Genomic DNA, 20,884 nt, shown 5'->3' with positions numbered 1-20,884 from the left:
TGTGACCATAAGCACAATAGCTGCTCACATACTCTTTGCCGCAGGGATTGATGAAAATGGGGAAATAATGATGTTACTTCCTCATTCACCATAAATCACCCATGCCCTCAAAGTGACTGGAGTATTAGAAGTCTGGCAAGATGTATATGGACAACTTAACCAACTAGCTCTTTTATAAAGGCTGTCATCTTCTTAATGCAGTGTTAGATATATTTAGGCATGTGTCTACAAAATAGAGTATTTCTTTCTGAAGCTAACAAAGCTCTCATTCTAGCAGACATTAAAACTTCAGTCTGCAAATATTCACCCTGTGGCTGCATTCACACTATTGAGTTATTCAGAGACTACTGAAGCCAAACAATAGATCAAAGTGGCTCATCTACATATGCACTACATATGCATACATTTATACCCATACGCACGCACATTTATATATAAATATATATGGTTTGCAGCCATTAATGCCCACGGCAAGTTTCCTCACTAAGCTGTGGAGTAGCTTAGGAAGGTTGTATATCCAGCATAGCTAAATCTACATGGCACATGTATAACCCCCATCAAGATTACACTTTCAAATTTGGCTCTGTTTAAACGCAGCCCTTCCCATGGCAGTTCTATCATCGTCACACCACTGCTTTACATAGCACTGGGAGGGTTCTGCCCAGCTCCTAATAAGCAGCACGGGCACTCCTGTCTCTGGAAGGCAGAGATAATTCCAAAGGCCACTCCCCTGCTGAGCCTTGTCCAGCCCAGCAGGCAGCACAGACAGCGGTGGTGCTGTTCCTCTGCATTGACAAGTGCAGCGATGGGAAAGGGGCCACAGGCAGCAAAAACCCACCACATCCCAACAACCCAGCAAGGCAACCTCCAGCAGTGCTGAGGAACCTTACCAATAAGAAATATTCACTTTTCAGTTCCTCCTACACTGTCTTCTTAAATCAGCACACTACAGACAATGTTGTGATGCCTGTTGAACAACTGGAAAGTACCAAAATCTCTCCTTGTCAGCATTCACTTAAGACAGAAAAGGACACTGCATAGGCACAGAAGAGAAGCAAGGAGATYTCTAGGCAATCTGCTGCACTCCTATCTCTCAGGAAACAAATACTACAGGGGATGGGCACAAATCTTTTGTTTTAACATCTGTTCAGGAGTAAGTTGCATGTAACTGCATGTGTCTGTGGCCATGCTGGCCTTGGGTCAAAATCCAGAACACACCTCTGACTTCTGGCCCTAGCACAAAGAGGTGGCTGGAAACCCTCCAATGTCAACAGCAACTCWGGCTGTCCAAACATTCATTTGCAGCAATGGAGACACATCAAAAAGTTGACTGCCTAAGGAGCAGAGACAGMCTGCAGGAAACCCTTAAATGAAGAGTATTTCTACCCTTCCATAACCAAGGAAGGACAAAACGATGCCATGGACAGTAACTTTACCTTATTTCTAGAAAGAAAATGCATAAAATCTACCTGGATCCACCAAGCACAATAGCAAAAAACCCTGAGCTACATTGTTCTAGAGAAAGGGAAGTATTTAGAGGAGGTCTGAGCACACAGTTGCACTGTCCCTGTAATCTTGTCTCAGGTGTCCACTACTGTCCATCACAGGGACAGGGCACTGAGCTAGAGGGACCTCAATGGGACAAAATGTCTAGCATTTCTGGATTGTAGATCATGTTGAAAATCAGTCATGAGTACTTGCCTGAACATTCATGAGTTCACTGCCTGTGAACCCCAGCCACATGAACACATAATTTTCCTCAGGTGAGCAGGTCCTTCATTTCTACATTAACACGAAGACATCACTCAGTGCCTCTAATTGGCTAGGACAAATGGAGGAGATTACTTCATCAACTCCTGTCTCACACAGTCAGATAATGCAGGGCCACACCAGGATACCTAAAATAGTGATTTATTGGAAAAAGCATTATGACYATTTATAAATGCTGTGACATGATTAGTACTTCAAAGAGAAAGATAAACTGGCAACATATAGTGTAGAGAATCAACAGCTCCTACTGAGCTCACAAAGTCAGTGATAAGCACAGAAGTTGTAAATCAAAATATTACTTTTTATTTATTTCAACACAGCAGAAAATGCAGACAAAACACAGGCATCTTTGTGTGCACAGAAAAAAACAATTCAGTTTGCATAAGGCTTTGACATAATTTAACGCTGTTTATGTAATTCTAACCTGCCTGCCTCATGCAAAAGGCCAGTAGCAGGGTTGCACAGGCAGATGTTTACTCTCACTGTTGGGTCTSAAGCTCYCACTCTCTGCTCAGAGTGTRTGTATTTTATWAAATTTTACCCRACCATGCTGCTGACATGTGCAGCTCTGTTTATACCAGGTTTATTATTGGCATCTCTAACATCTGAGATTTCACAATATAACTTTTGTGAAATTTCAAGGTTTGAAGGACATTCACTACCAGTCACCAGACTGTATCCACAGCCTAAACACAAATTCTGAAATGAACCYGGGAAGGCATAAACTGGACAGCACTGTGCTACTCCATTCCTCACCCACACAGGTTAAAATAATAAATGGTCCCTTCGGATTCAGGTACAAGCTTTTGCTGCTTCAGAAATTCCTTCAAAAGCCTAATTCTTTGCTTTTCTTGATTTCTCTTTTTATTCTTCCTCCCCTGCACTKCAATCACTAACCACAGCCAATAGCTTTCCCCTTGTCGTTGTTTTTTGTCTGTTTTTTTTCTTAACTGAATAATACCTGCTCTTTTTATCCATCCTGAACTAGCTGCTCTTGAACACAAGTGACTGAAAYTCTCATGAAGTCCACAACAAAGCTCTCATATGGCTCAGCAAGACAGAAAAGGAAAGCACATAAAACACTCAGGTTTTCTCCTTTTACTGCTGAGATGATTTGTTCTCAGAAAGAAGGCGCACATGAAACAGCTTGACCATCTAGAAGCCAAGATGCCATCTGACAAATGTCTCAGCTCCATGGGAAAATGGCTTTTGAAAAGCACCTGAACTATGGGGCACTTAACCACCAGAGGAGCACACCTCTTTCAGTGAAGATAATGAATTATACAGGCACCCACAGCAGCATGGTGTGTGAGTGTGTTCCCACTGGGGGCATTCTGCTGTCTCCCTGGCAGAGCCAACAGCTAAAATACTGGTATGATGCCTGACATTTCAACATTGCCACTCTTCCTGAAACAAGACCCACACTTGTTATTGCATTTGAAGTTTCCAAAAGGCTACTTATTATTTCACCCAAGTCCCTGTTTTCCTGAACGGCCACGTTTTCCTTTTCCTTCTCTAAAGAAAACAGCTGGTCTGAGTAACCTGTCACACAGTGACAACCCTTAAGAAGTTTTTTCAAGATTTGCACCCATGGTAGTTTCACTATATGTTCACCATTCTTCAAATGCAGCCTCAGATCACAAGTAATAAGCACCTGCTTTCTTCCCAGCCTTGCACTTCTCCAATTCAATTAGATTGCCACGTACATTTCTGCTTTGGCCCTTGCATAGGCTACTTTTAAAGAAATGTTACCCCAAAGTAATTGGAAGGTCAGGAAATGATCTTGGATTCTCCAGGTCCCATTGTCCAGCTGCTAGCTGAGATCAAGGCACAGCACACCCTGAAACATTTCTCCTCAAACAGAATAAAGCTGCAAACAGAACCTGGATCTTTCTCTAAATGACATTTCTCAGACAGATGACAGAAGCGTTGGTCTCCTGCACACTCTGAATTAATGGAAAGGATGTTTATTTTCACTATGCTGTGTTGGCAGTGATGCCCGTGTCCCTTTAGACTTTGTGGAATGGCAAAGATAAAAGCAGCCTTTTACAGCTGCAGCAAACTGAAGGAGATAAAAAAGTCTCTGTATGCACTTTTGTCCTGCTCCCTTGCCATCTCAGGTGAGACTATTAGTCTGCCTACACTTGGACGTGACTCCTGTCAGGCACCAGCCAATTAAGTACTTTTGGCTTTCTCAGCACTGAACTCTGGATGCACAAAGCAGATAAAAGCCAGCCACGGCGAGATCAAGAGACTCTGTTTGGCTGAGGATGTCGTCTGGAATGAGGGAGCAGGACCATCAGGAGGGTCAGCAAGTGTTCTTCTAAAATGGCTAGTCCTTAAAAAAACTAAGGCATAGGCACGGAGAAAGGCAATGGTATATTTTTTTGCCTCTGCTGAATTATTAGTTTATTTTAAAGAGGACAGGGAAATAGCGTGGGGAGGTTTTCAGTGCAAGGCAGCACCACAGGGTGCCAGATGTTCACTCTTTCACAAACCAGACCTCATTGCGACGTCCGTAAGGCTTCATTGGGGGGTCATAACCATTGCACAAGTAGAAATCCTTGCRGTATGCAGCCTCACTCCCCAGAGCAGCCTTCAGCTTAGCAGCATGGTTCACATAATCTGCCTCTTTGGCATAGCCACCAAACTGCCTGCAAATAAACCAGACAGGTGTTGAGTGCTTCTGGCAAAGCACAGAAAGAGAGAGAGAACAATATAGAGCTGCAGTATATTTACACATGCATTTTGATCCAGGTCCTGCCAATATGCATTCATGTATGCACTGCCCACTGTGAACCAGCACACTTCATCTGTGACAGACGAACTCGCTTGGGTGACACAGCCAAGGTGCAGTCATCCATTGGCAGACCCCAAAGGGATCCCCCCAAACAGCCCCATGTACGTTAGGCAGCAGAATGGCCCTGCCCTGTGAATCAACACCATATCACCAAATAACTTTCTAAAACACAAGGTTATCTCCAAGTCAGCTCAGCCCACAGTCCTCACCAATGCTGTCAACAACCATGTTCACTGTGATATTAACAACCATCTGCTGGAAGCCAGATCAAGAGGAGAGCCAAACTCTAGCTAGCCCAAGAAAAAGGAGAGGTAGGAACAGACAATTGGCAATTACAGCACATGATGCTATTTAAAAGGGTGGGCTGAAATGGGTCTGGCTTATGTCGACCTCCCACCAACAGGAACTGTTTCCACATCAGCTTGCACCTCACCACCATCCCTCAGGGCTGACTTTTGAGACAAAACAGGCTGATATCGCAGAAGTGGCCCACGCCCAGAGCAAAGGCCAAGCAGCAGTCAGAGGGAAGGGAGAAGCCAGTTCAGAATCAGCCAAAATAATTCAAGCAAGTAGGCAGGGGAGCCTCCGAGGGGTTAAAGTCAAGGTGAACAGCTGATTGCTATTGTGATGCTAGTTTGAGTTCAGGCTGCCAGTCAGCAGCCGAAGACACTCAAAGGTGATTTGAAGCACTGCAATGGCTGCTTGTTTCCATGGTGGAGTYTGGTGTTAGTCCATCTCAATGAGGCTTCTGCTGACACTTTACTTTGATGTGAACAACACCAGAGCACATTCTTAATGACTATAAACAATCTGAAACCCAGAAAGTGGGAAAAACAACAGTTTCACAAAAAAACATCTGTCTTCAGTCTAGACATACCCTCCATCTCCTTCTACCACATGCACCCATTGTTCAGCAAGGTAAAACAAACACTGCTCTTCAGAGCGCCCTAAAGACCTCAGCACATGGGACTGGAGAACTAGGATGCATTCCTTACGTGGAATAAATGGTCATCCCCTGTCTTTCTTCAATTTTAATGCTTTCATCTGTAGGAGAAGGAGGGTTGTCTTGAAACTTGCTTGGGATCCGCACAGAGACCTTCACATTCTGCTGAAAGGAGCCATCTTCAGCAGGAAAAGCAGTGATGGAGACAGGRGCAGTCATGCCCATTGCAACCCCTGAAACAGACACACAGACATTACTAAAGAAGTCTAGAATCTCAGGAACTCACAAAATTAATAGGGAATTTACACAAGCTAATATTAGTTTTGGGAAACTCCTCATACAGAATTTGTTGTCAGGAGTGGGCTCCTCTGCAGAACAGCCATCATCAGGCTTCTGCTTGGGCCAAGCTCTCTCTCCACACAAGGACCCTGGGAGACAAGTGTCCCAAGTGACCACTGGAATGTTTTTTATTAATGGTGCTGCTTTTGTGGTTCTCTGAGACACTCCATTCTTCTGACAAGTCAGCTGTAATTCAGCAGGGTCTGTAGCTCTAGGGCAGGAACATATAAATATCCATCAGCATTTAAATTAATACTATCTGCACTTAGTCATGAGCCCAAAGCCAATACTGGGTGACAGGGGCTTTCTCTTAAGCCCCTCCAAATGCTTCCAGACATCCTACAAGTTCCAGTGCCCCAAAACTCAGTGCTTTTATGGCTTTCAGCAGGACTGTCCATGCTGTCCACACTCCAGAAGCAGCATGTTTTTTTCCCACTCATTACCACCAAGAAGTACCACATGGTACTGAAGATGATTTTTCTTGACTCTTCTTGCAACAGTTGGGAACCTCTAAACCTCAGGAGCAGGTAGCCACAAAAGCAGTTGAGATCAAGCCATCCTTCTCATTTATTTTCCTCTGACATCATACCTTTGTTTGTGTCACGTGTTATAGAAGGCACCCTTCCTACTACAGCAACAGCAATCATCACTTTTCCAAAACATGCTGCTGCAAATTACATTTCCCACCGCATCAACCTCCTACTCCCATAGAGACTACACCAATCTCTCTACTAGATGATGGAGAAAGGTGTGCAAAAACATGTATATGCCTCAGAACCACTCTGTAGTCTTCTCCTCCTATGGAATTAAATTCAACCTGAATGGTTAAAATGTGAACACTTTAGTAAAATGAGAATTAGAAGCAATCACCTGGAAGCACCACCATAAAACGTTATGAAATTATCATTAAAAATGAAGCTCATTGTTCATTACCCTTTCATGAACAAAAATAGCCAGATAAAATATCAAGGTCATAGCAGTTATTTCACTGCCCTCAAGGGCACATTATAGAACCAAAGTGTCCCAGATTCCCTGGATTTCATGAGTTACAGCTCACCCAGGGAACTGTGATAGATACATGTCTGTCTGTCCTCATCTTATTCCAGCTGCAAGATAAGTTATTCCTGTTTAAACGAATAATTTTTGAGATTTCACCCTGGAACAGAGATGGGTTAAAAGTGGACTCAAAGCATGAATTGGCTGGGCATGCCTTTATGCGTAGTAAGTTCACTCTTTCCAGTGAAACTATCCCCATCAAAGACCCCCAGCGCCAGGAGCCACAAGCCAGGCAGGCCTGCAGTGCCATCGCCTCCATCCATCCTGCTTTCACCAAGCTTCAACCACAAATATCCGCCAAGCCCCGCGGGCCCGGCAGCATCTCTCACCCCTGTCGTTGCTTCCTCCGACGTACTTAAGGAGCTTGACTGCCCCTTCCTTGGAGGCTTCGTCGAACGGCTTCCCCACCAGCTCCACCGCCGCAAACCGCCCGCCCTCGCACGCCCTCTCCTCGTAGCTGACCTGCTCCTGGGGAAGGAGATGGGGATGGAGGMGCTGCCAGGAGGGATGCGCTGCCCGGGAGTGACACTCGCTGTCCCTTGCAGCGCCTTAGCCGGCCCCGCGGGAGCAGAAGCGCCGGGGAACAGCGCCGGCCGCTCGCCCGACACAAACCTTCTCGCCCTTGCCCAGCAGGCGATAGGGCCATGGCTCCACCGTGCTCAGCAGCGAGTTCTTCACCATGCCCAGCATGGTGCCGCTCGGCTCGGCTCGGCTCTGCCCCGCTCAGCTCGTCTCGGCTCTGCCCCTCCCGGCTCGGCTCTGCCCTTCTTGGCTCGGCTCGGCTCTGCCCCTCCCGGCTCGGCACGGCCCCGTTCGGAGCAAGGAGGGAGGGCCGGGGCCGCCTCGCAGTGGCCGTCACCCCCAGGGCGCGCCCGAGGGCACCGGGAGCGGCGGGACCGCGGAGCCGCAGGGTGCCAGCCCCACGGGGTGAAGTAACGGAGGGCGCCGAGAAGTGTGAGGAGTCATGAAGTGCGGGAACAGATGGTATTCATCTCTGGGAGACAGGAAATACGAAGGGAATGAAATACCGGGGAAGCGAAGTACTAGAAAAGTGTGTCATGCATAGTGTGGAAGGGCACTGTGCTCTTGGAACTGCAAAACCATAACCTCTTTTCTTTTTTTTTTTTTTTTTTTTTTTTTTTTTTTTTTTTTTTTTTTTTTTTTATTTTTTTATTTTTTTTTAACAGAACTAAAGGAGAGCATCACTGTTTTTTCAGGGATATGGTCTGTGTTGCTGGATGTTGTAAGCTTTAGGTGAAGAGTATATTTTATAAGCCCCTATTGATATCTGATCTCCCTCCACTGACAACCCAGCTGATCGCCTCTGTTTAAAAGTTCCATCCAGACCCCTTCCCAGAAATACATGTAAATGAAAGCAACAGAGAGCTCAGATGGCTTAGGCAGCTGGATACATTTATATGTATAGAAGACTTAGACACTTTGTGACCACAAGTGGTTTTTTGTTGTATAACCCAAAAGGACAAGCGCCACTTAGAGAAAGTGCCTTACCCACCATCTTCTAAGAAGAGGCAGGAATCAAATACCAGCCCCTGTGAATCAGTCCCATGCAGCTGGGCCAGCTTCCCCAAGCAGATGAGACAGAGGCACCTCAACGTGGTTGCTCAGGTGGGCTCCTGCCTCTTCAAATAGAAGGTGAGCAGTGCAGRAGTAGGGTGGCACATAACCTTCCTACACTCTTAAAGAGCAAAAAGAAAATTATAAAAGAAATAGGACATTAAAACTTTCCCATCTCGGGAGAGGGTCGTGCAAAGGCAAAAAATCTAAAGAAGCTGGCTGTTATCATCTGATCAAACAGGCCGTGTTCAGGTCAGGGAGCTGGGCTGGAACCTGGCATGGGCTTTCACAGGGTGAATGACAGAGACTGCGATCAGTGGTGGCAAGGTCACAGGCTAGTAATTTATTAACCTTTTATATTACTTGGTTTATTCACCATTATGCAAGAAGTTGCAGAATTGTAATATACATTGCATGCTGCAGCTCATTTGTTCTCTTTAAAGCAAATGGTGAGTTTCTCCATTGTGCTGAGGAGYTTTTGCTAAGAATACAAACTTGTACTTATCAGCATAGGAATACCCGGACTGGGTTAGAGTGGGGGTCCATCTTGCCCTCTCCTCTGTCTCTGGCAGAAGCTGGTGGTGATCATTTAGGTATAAAGAAGAAGTATGCTATGATCTGGTCGGGCCTCCCACCACCAGCTATCTGTGACCTGAGGGATTTAGGCAAGTAACATCTTTTTGTTTCAAGCAATCTTTGATTTATATAACTTCAGGTTGCTTGATAAAATGGTCATGTCTAAAATACGACCATGAAAGCTAACATTCGTGTTATATTCTTCCTCCAGAGAGGCCAAAAAAAACCAGCAGTCCTCACAGCCCCGAGCAAAGCATCCCTTGGAGGAATCAGCAGTCTGTGCAAGCATGCAGCTGTTGCTACAGCACAGCCTAGAAACTCTGAATGCAGAATAACAAGAAGTTAGAGGCCTTTCTCTCCTGTTATTCCTTGTAATTTATGTTAATATATTCTAGGATCAAAATACATTTCCTGAGAAATTATGATGACAAGTTCAACAAAGGCACAACTGTATCCTTTTATCAGCGTTTTCACAGTCTTGATTTTTCCCTTCTCTAGCTAAGCTGTGTTTCAAATTCCCAAGCAAAAGCCAAGGAGAGCCAAGTTACAGTTTTGTTATTTTCTCAAAACCTGAACTCAGAGAATTTACATCTGGGAAATATTTATCAGATTGTCTCATACACTGCTCATACCCCCTCCACTCAACTGACTCCCAGGTTGCAGCCAAAATTCCTACTGTGTTAATTCTTCTGGTCCATTCTGAAAGATTTCATATAAAACTAGTTTTTCCCCTTTCCTTTTGGAGGTTATTGTAATGTCACTGAATTTCTTTTCATAAACTCAGGCTTTGGGAATCCTTAAATAGCTAGTCAGCATCCTCACTGTGACTGGAGAGTGTTTTCAAAACAACTGTCATGCCAGACACCCCCACACTCATTTAGATATAATCCATTCTTTATTTGTGTTCTCATAAATTGCTTCATCCAGACCTTTAATAAAACCAGTTTCTTTTCCTCTCWGGCTCTCCTTCTTACGTTTCAACACATTTCATGTACACAGTTGACTGCAATGCTGAATGGAAATCTCTGTGTTGGATTTATCTTTAGAGACCTGAAGGGCAAACCCACTCTATCTTCTGTTCAGCGCATAATTTGATTTATGCACTCTTTTTTATCACCAGCTTTATTGTCAGGAAGACAGAGGCAAAGACAAGCTGTAGGCAGGGTATTCTGGGTAATCCCCAAGGGACCAAAGTCTTTGGAGAGCACGGCTGTTAATTTTCTACAGATCTTAATTGTGCCAAAGGATGTTGGGAAATGTCTRGAGGTCAGTACTTGATGTAGAGAAAATACTCTGTGAATTAGACACCAGTTGAATTATTATCTGTGATTTTAAGGACTGAAGAATCTCTTAAGCTATTTTGGAAAATCCTTCTGGACACCTATCTTTGCTATTAGGTATCTAAATAGTTCTGAAAAAACAATCCCCTGCTTTCCATGGGTCTTGGCAGAAATCAGTTTCAGATTAGTGGAAATTCTGAATATATCTACTGAATAACACCATTCTGAGTGCACACTTCCAAGTAGCTAGAAAAACACTCTCTGCAGAAAGTGGATGTTCAAATTTGGTCCCTAGAAAGTGACCTATCTTCGGTATTGAAGCATGATGTACAGACTAAGCTTATCCAGCCCTACCCACCCTCTGAACACAGAACATGGACAATAGGTTAAGGCTACTTAAGGTTACTTATATTTTGAAACATAACTTCCTCTCTCTGCCCAGCTGGAATTGCCAAGCACTAATCCATCTTCCTGCATTCATCAGTTGTTTAGTACATTTGAAATTCAAATTCCCCAGCTGTTTCAGAYGGGGTGCTTTAAAAATAGAGCAGAGAGAGAAATTCACCTGATCTTTATAGAAAGAGCTTCCTCTGGTAAGCAGAAAAGTGCCTGTATAGACTAAAGGTATTCACACTCAGATAGACTGAGCTTGTCAACTTTTTTTGCTCGGGACGCAAAGCAGGTTTCACCTACTGACCTAGGTTTGGAAGGTAGCCACAAAATACRAAAGTTCTGGTTTCTTAGCAAAGCTGACTTGTGCGTGCTTTACTTTTTTCTCTCCAGCAGCGTCCCATTGAGAAAGGCTTAAGCTGATGAAAAAAAAAAAATCCTGTTTTTTTCTGGTAGAGAATTAAGTACTCTGTGGTCTCCTGCGAGCATACAACCTTCTCCTATGCACCGGGAGTCTCCGCAGCTGAGTATTTCCACGCCTCTGGCTTTGCAGAGCATTCAGTCGAAGGGGAAGGACAGTTCTGCTGATGAYATTGAGGCGCTCATTCAGCTCTTCCAGCCTTTTCCTTATCGACTGGACTTCTCTCACAAGATTGTCCACAGCTGCAGAGACAGGGCGGAGACTACAAAGAGAATAACACAGAAGAATAACTCAGTTTAGGGAGTGTTTCTGAGCATGAAAAGTAATTTATCACAACCTTTGTTTCTTGGTGGGTAAGGCTGTGGATGATGAAAGAGTTTCGAGCAACTATTAAAAGGTACTTCAAAGCTAACCTGCCCCTTTGGCGATGGGAATTTGTTGTGGTGCCCTGTCTGAACGCTGGAAAACACAAGCTTCAGGACCACAGTGGGCAACATATCCTTCCACCACCTGATTTTAATTAGCATTAATTAACTAGGAGTGCACATGGAGGCTTGGCCAGCGATTCCCATGGAGTACTGTTAGTCCTCAACATTTCTGATGAACCAGTCTGTGTCCTTGCCAGCAAACTCTTAATTCAAAGCCCAGTACAGGAAATATGGYTGGATAGCCTCATTACATCTTCCTGGACCAAAGTTAGAACTTTACAAATACAAGACATAATATCATCCCTGATAATCTGAGGCACCAATAAATTTCAGCACTGTCAGTGTGAAAGTTGTGATGAATTCTGTGCAAGTAACAACAGTCACTTTGCAGCCAGGGAGAAATCCACTTTATGCCAAAGGCCAATATAWAATCTACCAAGTATATCCTCCTGAAACCCTGATTTATACAGATATGTGTGACCACGTGACTAGTGCCTTTTTTATTCTTCTAGTCTTTTCTCTTCAGCTGGTGCAATGCATAGCATTTGCAAACWTTTTTTTTWTCTTGTTCATAAWGAGAACAATGASTTATGGAAGACAACATTTTTATTTGCTTTATGAACAGTTTTACTTGCTGCAATGAACAATTCTGATTTACATTATATTATTATTAACCCTCTCCTCTCTTTCTTTCACTGCCTTTTCTACTCTCTTTCTGGAAATACAAGATTGAAGTTTGCAAATTTTGTAAGTTWGCTCAACAGTTAATATTTCATGCAATTCAAAGGGGGAATATGATAACATGAACTAGTGAATAGCTTTTTTCAGATCYGGGAGTTGAAGACTGAAATGAAAAAAAAAAATCACAGGGCAAATCAGCTTCTTTTCCCTGACCTGTGGCCAAGCCCTTGTGTGAATTTGTAGAACAATTCACTTTTTCCAGCCTGTTCTCACAAGTGTGAGGTATCAAGGACATTATCGTTAGGATGATCATTGTAATACAGTGRTGGCAATTGAGAATGTTTTACAATAGTCAGCAGAGCTACTAGCACAACAGATACCAGAACAGTGTGTTTTATTTCATCCCAACTGAGAAATATGAAAATTTATCTTGAAGAAGATGAATCCTGCTCAATGAARGGGAACCCAGGGGAAGACTGAATCCCACCTTCAGATGAGAGGAATTACCTAGAGAACTCAGGCAGTAGAGCATTTGGGTTGTTCAGCAGGGTATGCTTCATTTGCCAGAAGATTTCATTTCCCCATTTCTCAAGGGTTTGAGTAATGCTGTTAACACCTTCTATGTTGACCTTGTCAGCTAGGTTAGCAGGATGCCCATGGAAGAGAGGAAAACAAATGTGTCAGAACAAGAAAACATGAGCCAGTGCTCTGAGTTTGATTYCATTTCCCATCACAGCTCAGTTGCAATGAAATGCCAAATATTAAATACATGGAGGATCTAAATTTGAAAGCAGATAACTCTCCCTCATAGTGTAATTCTCTGCCTCCAGGCACCCAAGTTTTTTGCTTTCACTGGATACCCCAGCTGATTATTTCTAAAACCATTTTTTTTTCTCCAGAAGCCTCAGCAGCTACCCAGGAATCAAGAAAGAGCAGTCATGAATGAGCATTGTCTACCTCACTCCAAGGACAAAATAAGTGAATCTGCAGCTCTGAGCTACTGAACACCTCGCATGCTGACCCACCACTGTGACCTCCTACCGCCTTCTCTGTAGTTCCATTTTTGATGCTGGTCCAGAAAGTCCTCCTGAGATTTACTGCAGGGCAAAAGGATGAAGAGGAGGAAAAGAGGAAGAGTCACCATGATGGCCCTTTAGGATCTCGACTTCCCTCTGCTCTGTGGAAACAAAATGCTAAGTGTTTTATTTCATTTTACTTCTCTTTCTCCATTTCCTATTTGTCACCACAACACCAAATTTCTCTTTGGTATTTTAAGTGTTGTTCATGTTGCTTAGTCAGGTTTTACAGAAGCACAGTTTATACTTTTCACAAGTATAAACTTTACTTCTTTTCCAGACAATAGAATGGTGCTGAGATGCTTCAGCAACTGGCAGGAGCTGGGGAGTAGCTTTGCTTCCATACGTAGCCATGTTGGGATAGCACTTACAGCTGTAATTTTTCTGTCAGTGTCAGGAAGAGGTACTACAAGCTATGAAAAGAGCTGCATCCCTACTTTGTATGTGGGAGAAACAAGGCAAAAAAACAATGAAACAATTTATCAAGTGTCTCATAGTGGCCAGAATAAAAAAATGTTCTTTTTCATCTGATCCACTAGTGGCAATATCTGCCCAGTGTTGGAGTCTCAAAAGCAACCCCAACCCCCATGCTTTATCTGCACCTTGCCCCGGTGTCAGGGGGTCAGGTCCTCTTGAGCAAAGYTTCAGAGTCAACAAGACAAGTATTTGAACTGATGTGAACAGTTACCTAACTGTACTGATGGTACTAATGGTACCATCATTCCCAAGCCAAGAAAGTGAACCCTAACCTGAAAGCCCTCCTGGGCAAGTACCATCTCTAAATGTAAGAGGATAGATCAGTTTCTCCACAGTTTACTCATGCTAATTTGTTATTCTGTCCTAATAARTTAGTCCCTTGGTGTTGAATCTGTTTTTATTTTTTTTTTTAGATGCCATGAACAGATGTTTTGRTAGAAACAGGTTGAAAATATCCATTATGCACATATTGCACATAGCAAACAGAAAAAATGCATTGCCAGGTTCATGGGGTTTAGTGATGATTTCAGTCATCTGTAGTCACAGTGATAGAGGGGCTCATGTGAGAAGTAGGCACATCCAGAAAATCCAAATTATTTTCCTGTTCAGGTACATGCATCAAAAGCCTAAGACCTCACTGCAAAATATGAGGACATTAAATTTCTTTTTGAATATAATAAAATCCTCATCTCCTAACCATCTGGGAAGAATTCAGTCACCTCAAAACCTACCAGGAGCTGTAGCAGATAAAGCAGTTAATAAATAATTCCTTTCACTTTGTGCCTTCCTTACACTTGATCACTAGTTCATTTTAATTGCAACTGCATTTATTTTTCCACTATTTAAGGTAGCAGTATGAATATAGCCATACTAATGGAAAATGTCATGATACTTTAAAAATAATACTTTCCACCTGTCAGGATGTAATTTGTGCTTCGTATTCTTCATCTAATTGGAGTATTCATTTAAAGGAAAAATAAATTACCTTCTTCCTATCTCACACATGCATACACCTTTTTTTCCCCCTTACTCAGTTGCCAAAATGAAGATCTTTAAGAAGGTCTGACAGTATCACCAAGGCTCATAATAGAAAGGTCTTCTYGGACCTTCTTGTAACTATTTGCATTGACACCATACTTCCTCCTCCTCTCAGCTTTTCCAAATAAATGCTCCAGCCTTTACAGCTTTCTTTTTTTTCTCTCTTTCTTTGAATGATAATGCCCTGCATAAGCCTTCTTAATCTTCCCTGATGGGAAAGGACTTACCAGACACCAATGGGTCTAATTGCAAGTGATTTAAAAATGCTGCCAACATCAAGGAGGCAGGGTGGCTTCCAAGCTAATTGGAAAACTTCCTGAAGAGATTGTCCATTCCTTATTCTTTCTATCTCCCACTCATTTCAATACTCCACAGCTGGGATACTTTGATCTTTATTTGTTAAAAGTAGGGTGATAATAAATTYCACCTACATCTGCTAGTGAAAATCCACCCTACTTGAGCTCAAACTTTTAAAAACATCAGGTGTCCAAATGAATCACAATACCCACATGCTCTATTTGCAGGGCCCCTTACAGACCAGTTTCTTTGTAGCTTTGTTCCCTTCATTCCTGAGGGTCTACTGTAATTTATTATCACAGTAAACATCAGGTTGTAATCATCTTTGAAGTAGATTMTTGTACCTCAGACACACAGAAAATGAGCAATCTTYCCTCTCTTAGGTGGAATTGTAGATGGCAAATGGATATTCACTAACAAAGTTCCTAGCTGAAAAATCTGCAGGGTCATCTCTAATTGGAACCAGATCCCCAGCTGATTCAAATATGTCTTCTGATCTGTTGCAGAGTTGCACTGGAAAGTACTATCAGGGTAGAACACAGATTGACGAGCAAGGAGATCTCTCACACATCCTTGGATGGAAACTCTTTCCTAAATGCAGGGAATAACAACAGCAACATATTAGCTTTGTAATTGTTACTAGTAATTCCAATAATATGAAGTGCTGTCAGAAAATTACATCACATTCTGCCCTTGGAGCAGGGAAGGCTCAGTGATTCACTGGACAGTCCCTTCATCTGCAGGCAATGAAGACCAACATATTTGTCTCATTATTACACAGTATTTTTTTCATATTTTAACCTTTTGATTCCTCATTTCAACATAATAAAAGAGCTCAGCCAGCTTAATACCCAGAGCACAGCCCTGCTGGGATCAGCAGTTGTGCCATCCAAGCCAGAATCCCTGCCCCAAAGCAAAGGAGTGCTGCCAGTATTTGAACTCCTGACACTGTCCCTCTCCTGTTAACCCCTTCGGTTTCTTGTTGCTCCATTTCCAGTGCCCTGGGTAATCACAACAGAGCACTGGGGTTTCACTGGTACCCACCCCAAACTTTGATAGGTCAACAGTGATGACTGAAGTTCACTACTGCTTATGGGTTGTGCTGGATATGCTAGGATATGGGGGAATAGCCCAGGTCACCTGCTTCTGGTACCAAACACAGCTTCATTTCAGAGAGCCCTCCCTCCCCTGAAGCCGAGGAGAGCTCATCCTATCGCAGACATGTGAGGTTTTGCTTTACAATGCAGGGCTTGCCTGCTGCTTTTACATCAAGAGGCTTGAAACCTTCCCCTGTATTTCTGACTGCCCTGAACACATGCCCTCTTCTGAGTGCATGAGCATCCCAGTGTATTAGCTCAAGCCCATGCTTGCTTTGAGAAGAGGATGTTGCTGATTAGAGTTATCAATCACTGCAGTGACACCTAAAATGAAGTATTTTTTTCTATATTTGAACATTGAACTGCAAGTGAATTACATTTGTTCTTTTCATTTGAGGTCTGTTCTCCTCTCATAACTTTTCCAYGCTCCTTTCGAGCTACTTTCAGACTAAAGCTGAAGAGTGATTCTGGATTTTGGGTTGTTTGCAGAGAAATAAAATATACTTTTAAGTGAATCAGGAAGTTTGATTTCAGGTAAATCATAAACACATAAAGTGTATCTCTCACTCCAATGATAATGGATATTTAAACATCAAAGTATGTTTAAGATTCTCAATTTTGTAAAGAATCTCTATAGATAATAAAGCTATTTTCACAGACTGTTGGAATTCCTCTATCTCTTTTTCCTTCTATCTCTTTTTTTTTCCATTGCAATATTTGAAGAATATTTTATAGTTTTATTACTTATAAACACCCAACTAAAATGTTCTGGCTTATGTATCAGATTCAAGAACCGTATAAGTTGTATAAACSAAACAGATTCATATTAAAAAAAAAAAAAAAAGAAGTATCTTGTATCTGCATACAATTTCTAATGCCAATTCTGTGATAGCTCCCAGTCTAGGATATTGAAAAAAGTCTCTGAGCTTTTAGATGAGAAAGCTGCCAAGTCTTGAGTCCAGAACAATCAAAGTATTTGCAAGCTCTACTTGCAAAACGGATGGCATTTGTTAGCTCTCCAAGAAAAAAAAAAAAAAAAAAAAATAAAAAAAAAAAAAAAAAAAAAAAAAAAAAAAAAAAAAAAAAAAAAAAAAGGAAGAAAAAAGAAAAAAAAGCATTAGCATATGCTTGTAGAATTATGTAATAGTGGAAAAATCATAAAAAAGGCCAAAAATAATTTTAAAAATTGAATCCTACAATGTTAACCCAGCCACAGTGGTATAGCTAGAATAGCACCTGTTTCAAAGTCTTTGTTATAAATCCGTTGTATTGGAATATTCTTCAGTATACATATGTATAACACTATATGTTGGTGCACACACAGACTCTCACACACTCAGTTTGAGTTTATAATAACAATATGTAGGAATAGCAATATCTTGAATTCTTCAAGTTTGGCTTCCTGACAAATTTGAGTTAAATGGTRCTTTTTCACCTAAGAGTTACACAGCTCATTTTCTACCTGGATATTGTGTGAAAGTGAAGAGCATCTGAATCCCTGAAATAGCTTGACCATGCTGTTAAACAAAGAGATCTGATGGACAGCCCCAACGACAGATAGTGAGGGTGATGCTCTTGCCAGCAGGCAGCGGTAATGGTGATAAAGAAGGAAAAAAAGCCATCCAGGTGCAAAGCCCACATCTACTGCAATACATCTACTGCAATACATCTGCTGCAATTCACAATCTTAGTAAAGTACTGTTTTGAGGAGGTAATATTCACCTTTTGTCTCTTCTCCAGGTGTGCCTGCTTTTTCAGGATATGTCTTATCTTCAACTCTCTCACGCAGCGCTTGGTCCTTCCTCTTAGGAAGTTTCCTCTCTCTCTTTGGATAGGCACTCATAAATCTTGCCCTCTCCTTGTCTGCYTGTCTGACTGTCTGCCTGATACCAAGGATTTGCTTTTTCTTTCTTTCTCCCTACTTCTCTCACTGCAACACCCCTGTTCTCTGGAAATGTAGGTAGCAATCCTACAGCCTCTGTGTCCATGCCAGACTGCACATATTCCCTCCTCCCCAGGCTCTTCCCACAGGTGCCTTTAGAGTCCTTCAAAGCAATAAACCTCTTTCTGAGATGTATGGATATGTTTCCTCCAGAGAAAGAAACAAAACATTCCTGGGAAAGAAGGCAGAGAATTGTATACAAGCATTACCTTTGCTCTTGAGGCCAGTCCTCCAGATATGAAGCTTCCAAATCTCTGCCTCCCTGCTCCTTTCTTCTCCTTACTACCCTCTCTGCATTTCAGCTTGCGAGTGACGTGTGCCTCTTCATTTCCCTGCTTTCCACATTTCCACAGTCTTTCCGTGGAGCCTCCTCCAGCTGTACCTCTCTTACCCCTCCCTCCCACTCCTGCAAACTAGCCATCTCTCCCCACACGTGTGAGCCTTATGGGACAGAAAGCCTGGGCAATGGAGCCCTTCTCAAAAACTGCTCTGGCTGCAAGGACAGCCATGTATCTTTGCCCCGGTTCTTTTGGGCAGCTCTCAACCGCTGGCTCTCTGGCACAGCTGTATGACTTCTCAAACCAGTCACAGTTTCCACTATGCAGTGCTTCTCTCTGGCTGCTTGAACCCTCCAGCCATCCAGTCATGAATTTGTTCACTGCGTTCTTCCTGCCTTTTAACTAACATGCCAATTAATTCCCTGCTGATTAGTTCATTCCTGATGCATTCTGCCAAATCTATTTCTAGTGGAACAAACAAGGAGGGATGAATCGGCTGCAATGTTGTTGTTTTTTTCCCTTGACCCCCTCCCCCAGGTTTCGACTTGCCAAATCAAACAGTCTTTGGTCTGGTCAGTACTCATTAAAGAAATTTCCAAACAAATGCAAAGCGTTAAAGGGATGAATTTTGTGAAGCAGGGGGTGAACCCCGGACTCTGGACCCATGTCCCTGTCAAACTGATATTTTGCTGTGATTTGAGAGGATGTGCAGCCGACACAGCCCGAAGCTGTAGACTTGTTGCACACATTGGCTCATGACTAGACCCATGGCACTGCTTGCAAATGCCTTGGCCAAATCTGCATTCTTCTTGATATTACTTCTCCAGTATCAACTGGCAAGAACACCCTCTCTGTTTCCTGACCAGCCTATTCTTACTTAACTCAATTTTCCACAGCCAAGACACTGTATTCTACAGTGAGAAGAAAGATGTTTTTCTCACAGGTCGAAGGACTGCCCAGCCACTCAGAATAAAAGCAAACACCAAAAAGTACGGAACCAGAAGATATGTGCAAGTGATATAGACAGAGCAGTCACAAATGCAGTGTTGTGATTGCAACAGAGTGATGTGGTGTAAACCAGTTGAGGAGCTGATTGTGAGGGAAGCTGAGTGGCTTTTAAGCACAGTCCATAAACATCAGTCAGCACCATCATTTAGTCAGACGCTTAAATCCAGTCAAGAGGAGAGAGGCTGCACTGGAACGAGACTAAGGGATATCTGCTCCTCTGACAACAGAAGCGTGTGGTTTTGGCTGCTCCTGCTCCCCCAGTCCCACTGGCTCTGTAGCAGGGAAATTTCTGAGAAGACTGTCTTGTTTATGGAGACTTGCCACTGAAACAGCAGGACACTCATTTGCAAAGTTATAAAACACCAGTTTTTAAAATCAGCACACAATATACAGGCTTAACACAGATCAGCCTCCGTAGGAACTGGAAACATATTTTTTCAATGCTCAAACAAGCAAACAAAATGTCCAGGCAACAGGAAAATAACCCAAACAGTCATCTGCCTCCAGCTGTTCCCCATTCAGCATGTGGAAAACACAGTCCTGTTATGCTTTAGCATCTCCCTGCTAGGAGGAAGYGATCTGCTGATGGTCAGTATGAGATGGAGACAGGAGCCTGAGGAATGCTCCGAGCAAGAACAGCTCCACGGGGGCATGACACAGAGACACYGACTGAGCAAACCTGACAGGGAAACACACTCCCAAAATCCAAACCGTGCTGGTGAAGGGTCACACACAATGGTCTTATGCTGAGAGCTCAGAACAGCTCTCAGCAGGTAGGAGGGTATCAGAGAAATGTCCCATTCCCTTTGCCTTCTTGGGGATTGGCAGGACAGGAAGGAGATGTATAATTTCCTGTCTCTGTCTCCTTTCAGCTACCATTCCCATTCCTGGTGATGTGAAAGGACCACTGCTCAGCACACGGTCACCACCATGGCTGCATTCAGTGATACCCAGCCATGTGCCTGCACTGTACCACACTAAGCAGAGACTGGGGAGCAATCAAGCAACAAGAAACTTCTTTTATTTTTTGTTGTCAGATTTCAGTGATAGTGTTGAAAGCAATAGCAGGGTGATCAATCTGTTCTCCTGCATGACGACCACCCAGAACCTGGTTCAGCCTGCAGCCTTTGGGCAAAACAAAAGAGATTCCAACACTCCCTGTAAAGCCCTATGCCTTGCAGGGTGTTTGTGCTCTGGGCCATGTGGGAGAGCAGGGTCTGAGGGTTTTTCCAACACTACCGCTTGTGTTCAGCCCGGGCTGCCACACACACACACTTAGCCAAAATACCCCCAGTGCAAAAACTGGGCATCCTGAGTAAGATGAAATCACAGAGGAATTYCTGACACGACACAGGGAACAGAGGGCAGGTTGGCTCCGAGATRGCAACATTTGTAGGCCTTTTAAAAGTCCA

General features: G+C 43.1%; 1 protein-coding gene and 1 long non-coding RNA gene across 4 annotated transcripts; both read right to left on the bottom strand.

The window, feature by feature from the left end:
- Positions 1–4,151: 4,151 nt before the first annotated feature.
- Positions 4,152–7,756, bottom strand: HEBP1 (heme binding protein 1). Its single transcript, XM_057380262.1, has 4 exons — positions 7,521–7,756; positions 7,238–7,376; positions 5,566–5,746; positions 4,152–4,424 (listed from the first exon to the last, which is right to left on the bottom strand). Exons 1-4 carry the CDS (start codon positions 7,596–7,598, stop codon positions 4,253–4,255), a joined length of 570 nt encoding a protein of 189 aa, XP_057236245.1. The 5' UTR covers positions 7,599–7,756; the 3' UTR covers positions 4,152–4,252.
- Positions 7,757–9,253: 1,497 nt separating this feature from the next.
- Positions 9,254–18,558, bottom strand: LOC130581875 (uncharacterized). Of its 3 annotated transcripts, none has more exons than XR_008966275.1 (4): positions 18,396–18,558; positions 13,301–15,738; positions 12,767–12,896; positions 9,254–11,412 (listed from the first exon to the last, which is right to left on the bottom strand). It is a non-coding gene; the product is annotated as an uncharacterized LOC130581875 (long non-coding RNA). The 3 variants fall into 3 exon arrangements; XR_008966274.1 differs by having other exon boundaries at positions 12,767–13,436; positions 15,492–15,738; XR_008966273.1 differs by having other exon boundaries at positions 12,767–15,738.
- Positions 18,559–20,884: the final 2,326 nt, after the last annotated feature.

Source organism: Malurus melanocephalus, unplaced genomic scaffold (assembly GCF_030028575.1).
Source record: "Malurus melanocephalus ecotype Western Australia unplaced genomic scaffold, MMel_1.1 scaffold_441, whole genome shotgun sequence".
In the NCBI taxonomy this organism is placed as follows: domain Eukaryota; kingdom Metazoa; phylum Chordata; class Aves; order Passeriformes; family Maluridae; genus Malurus; species Malurus melanocephalus.
Note: the sequence above shows the minus strand (reverse complement) of the source record. Positions and strands in the feature narration are given on the sequence as shown.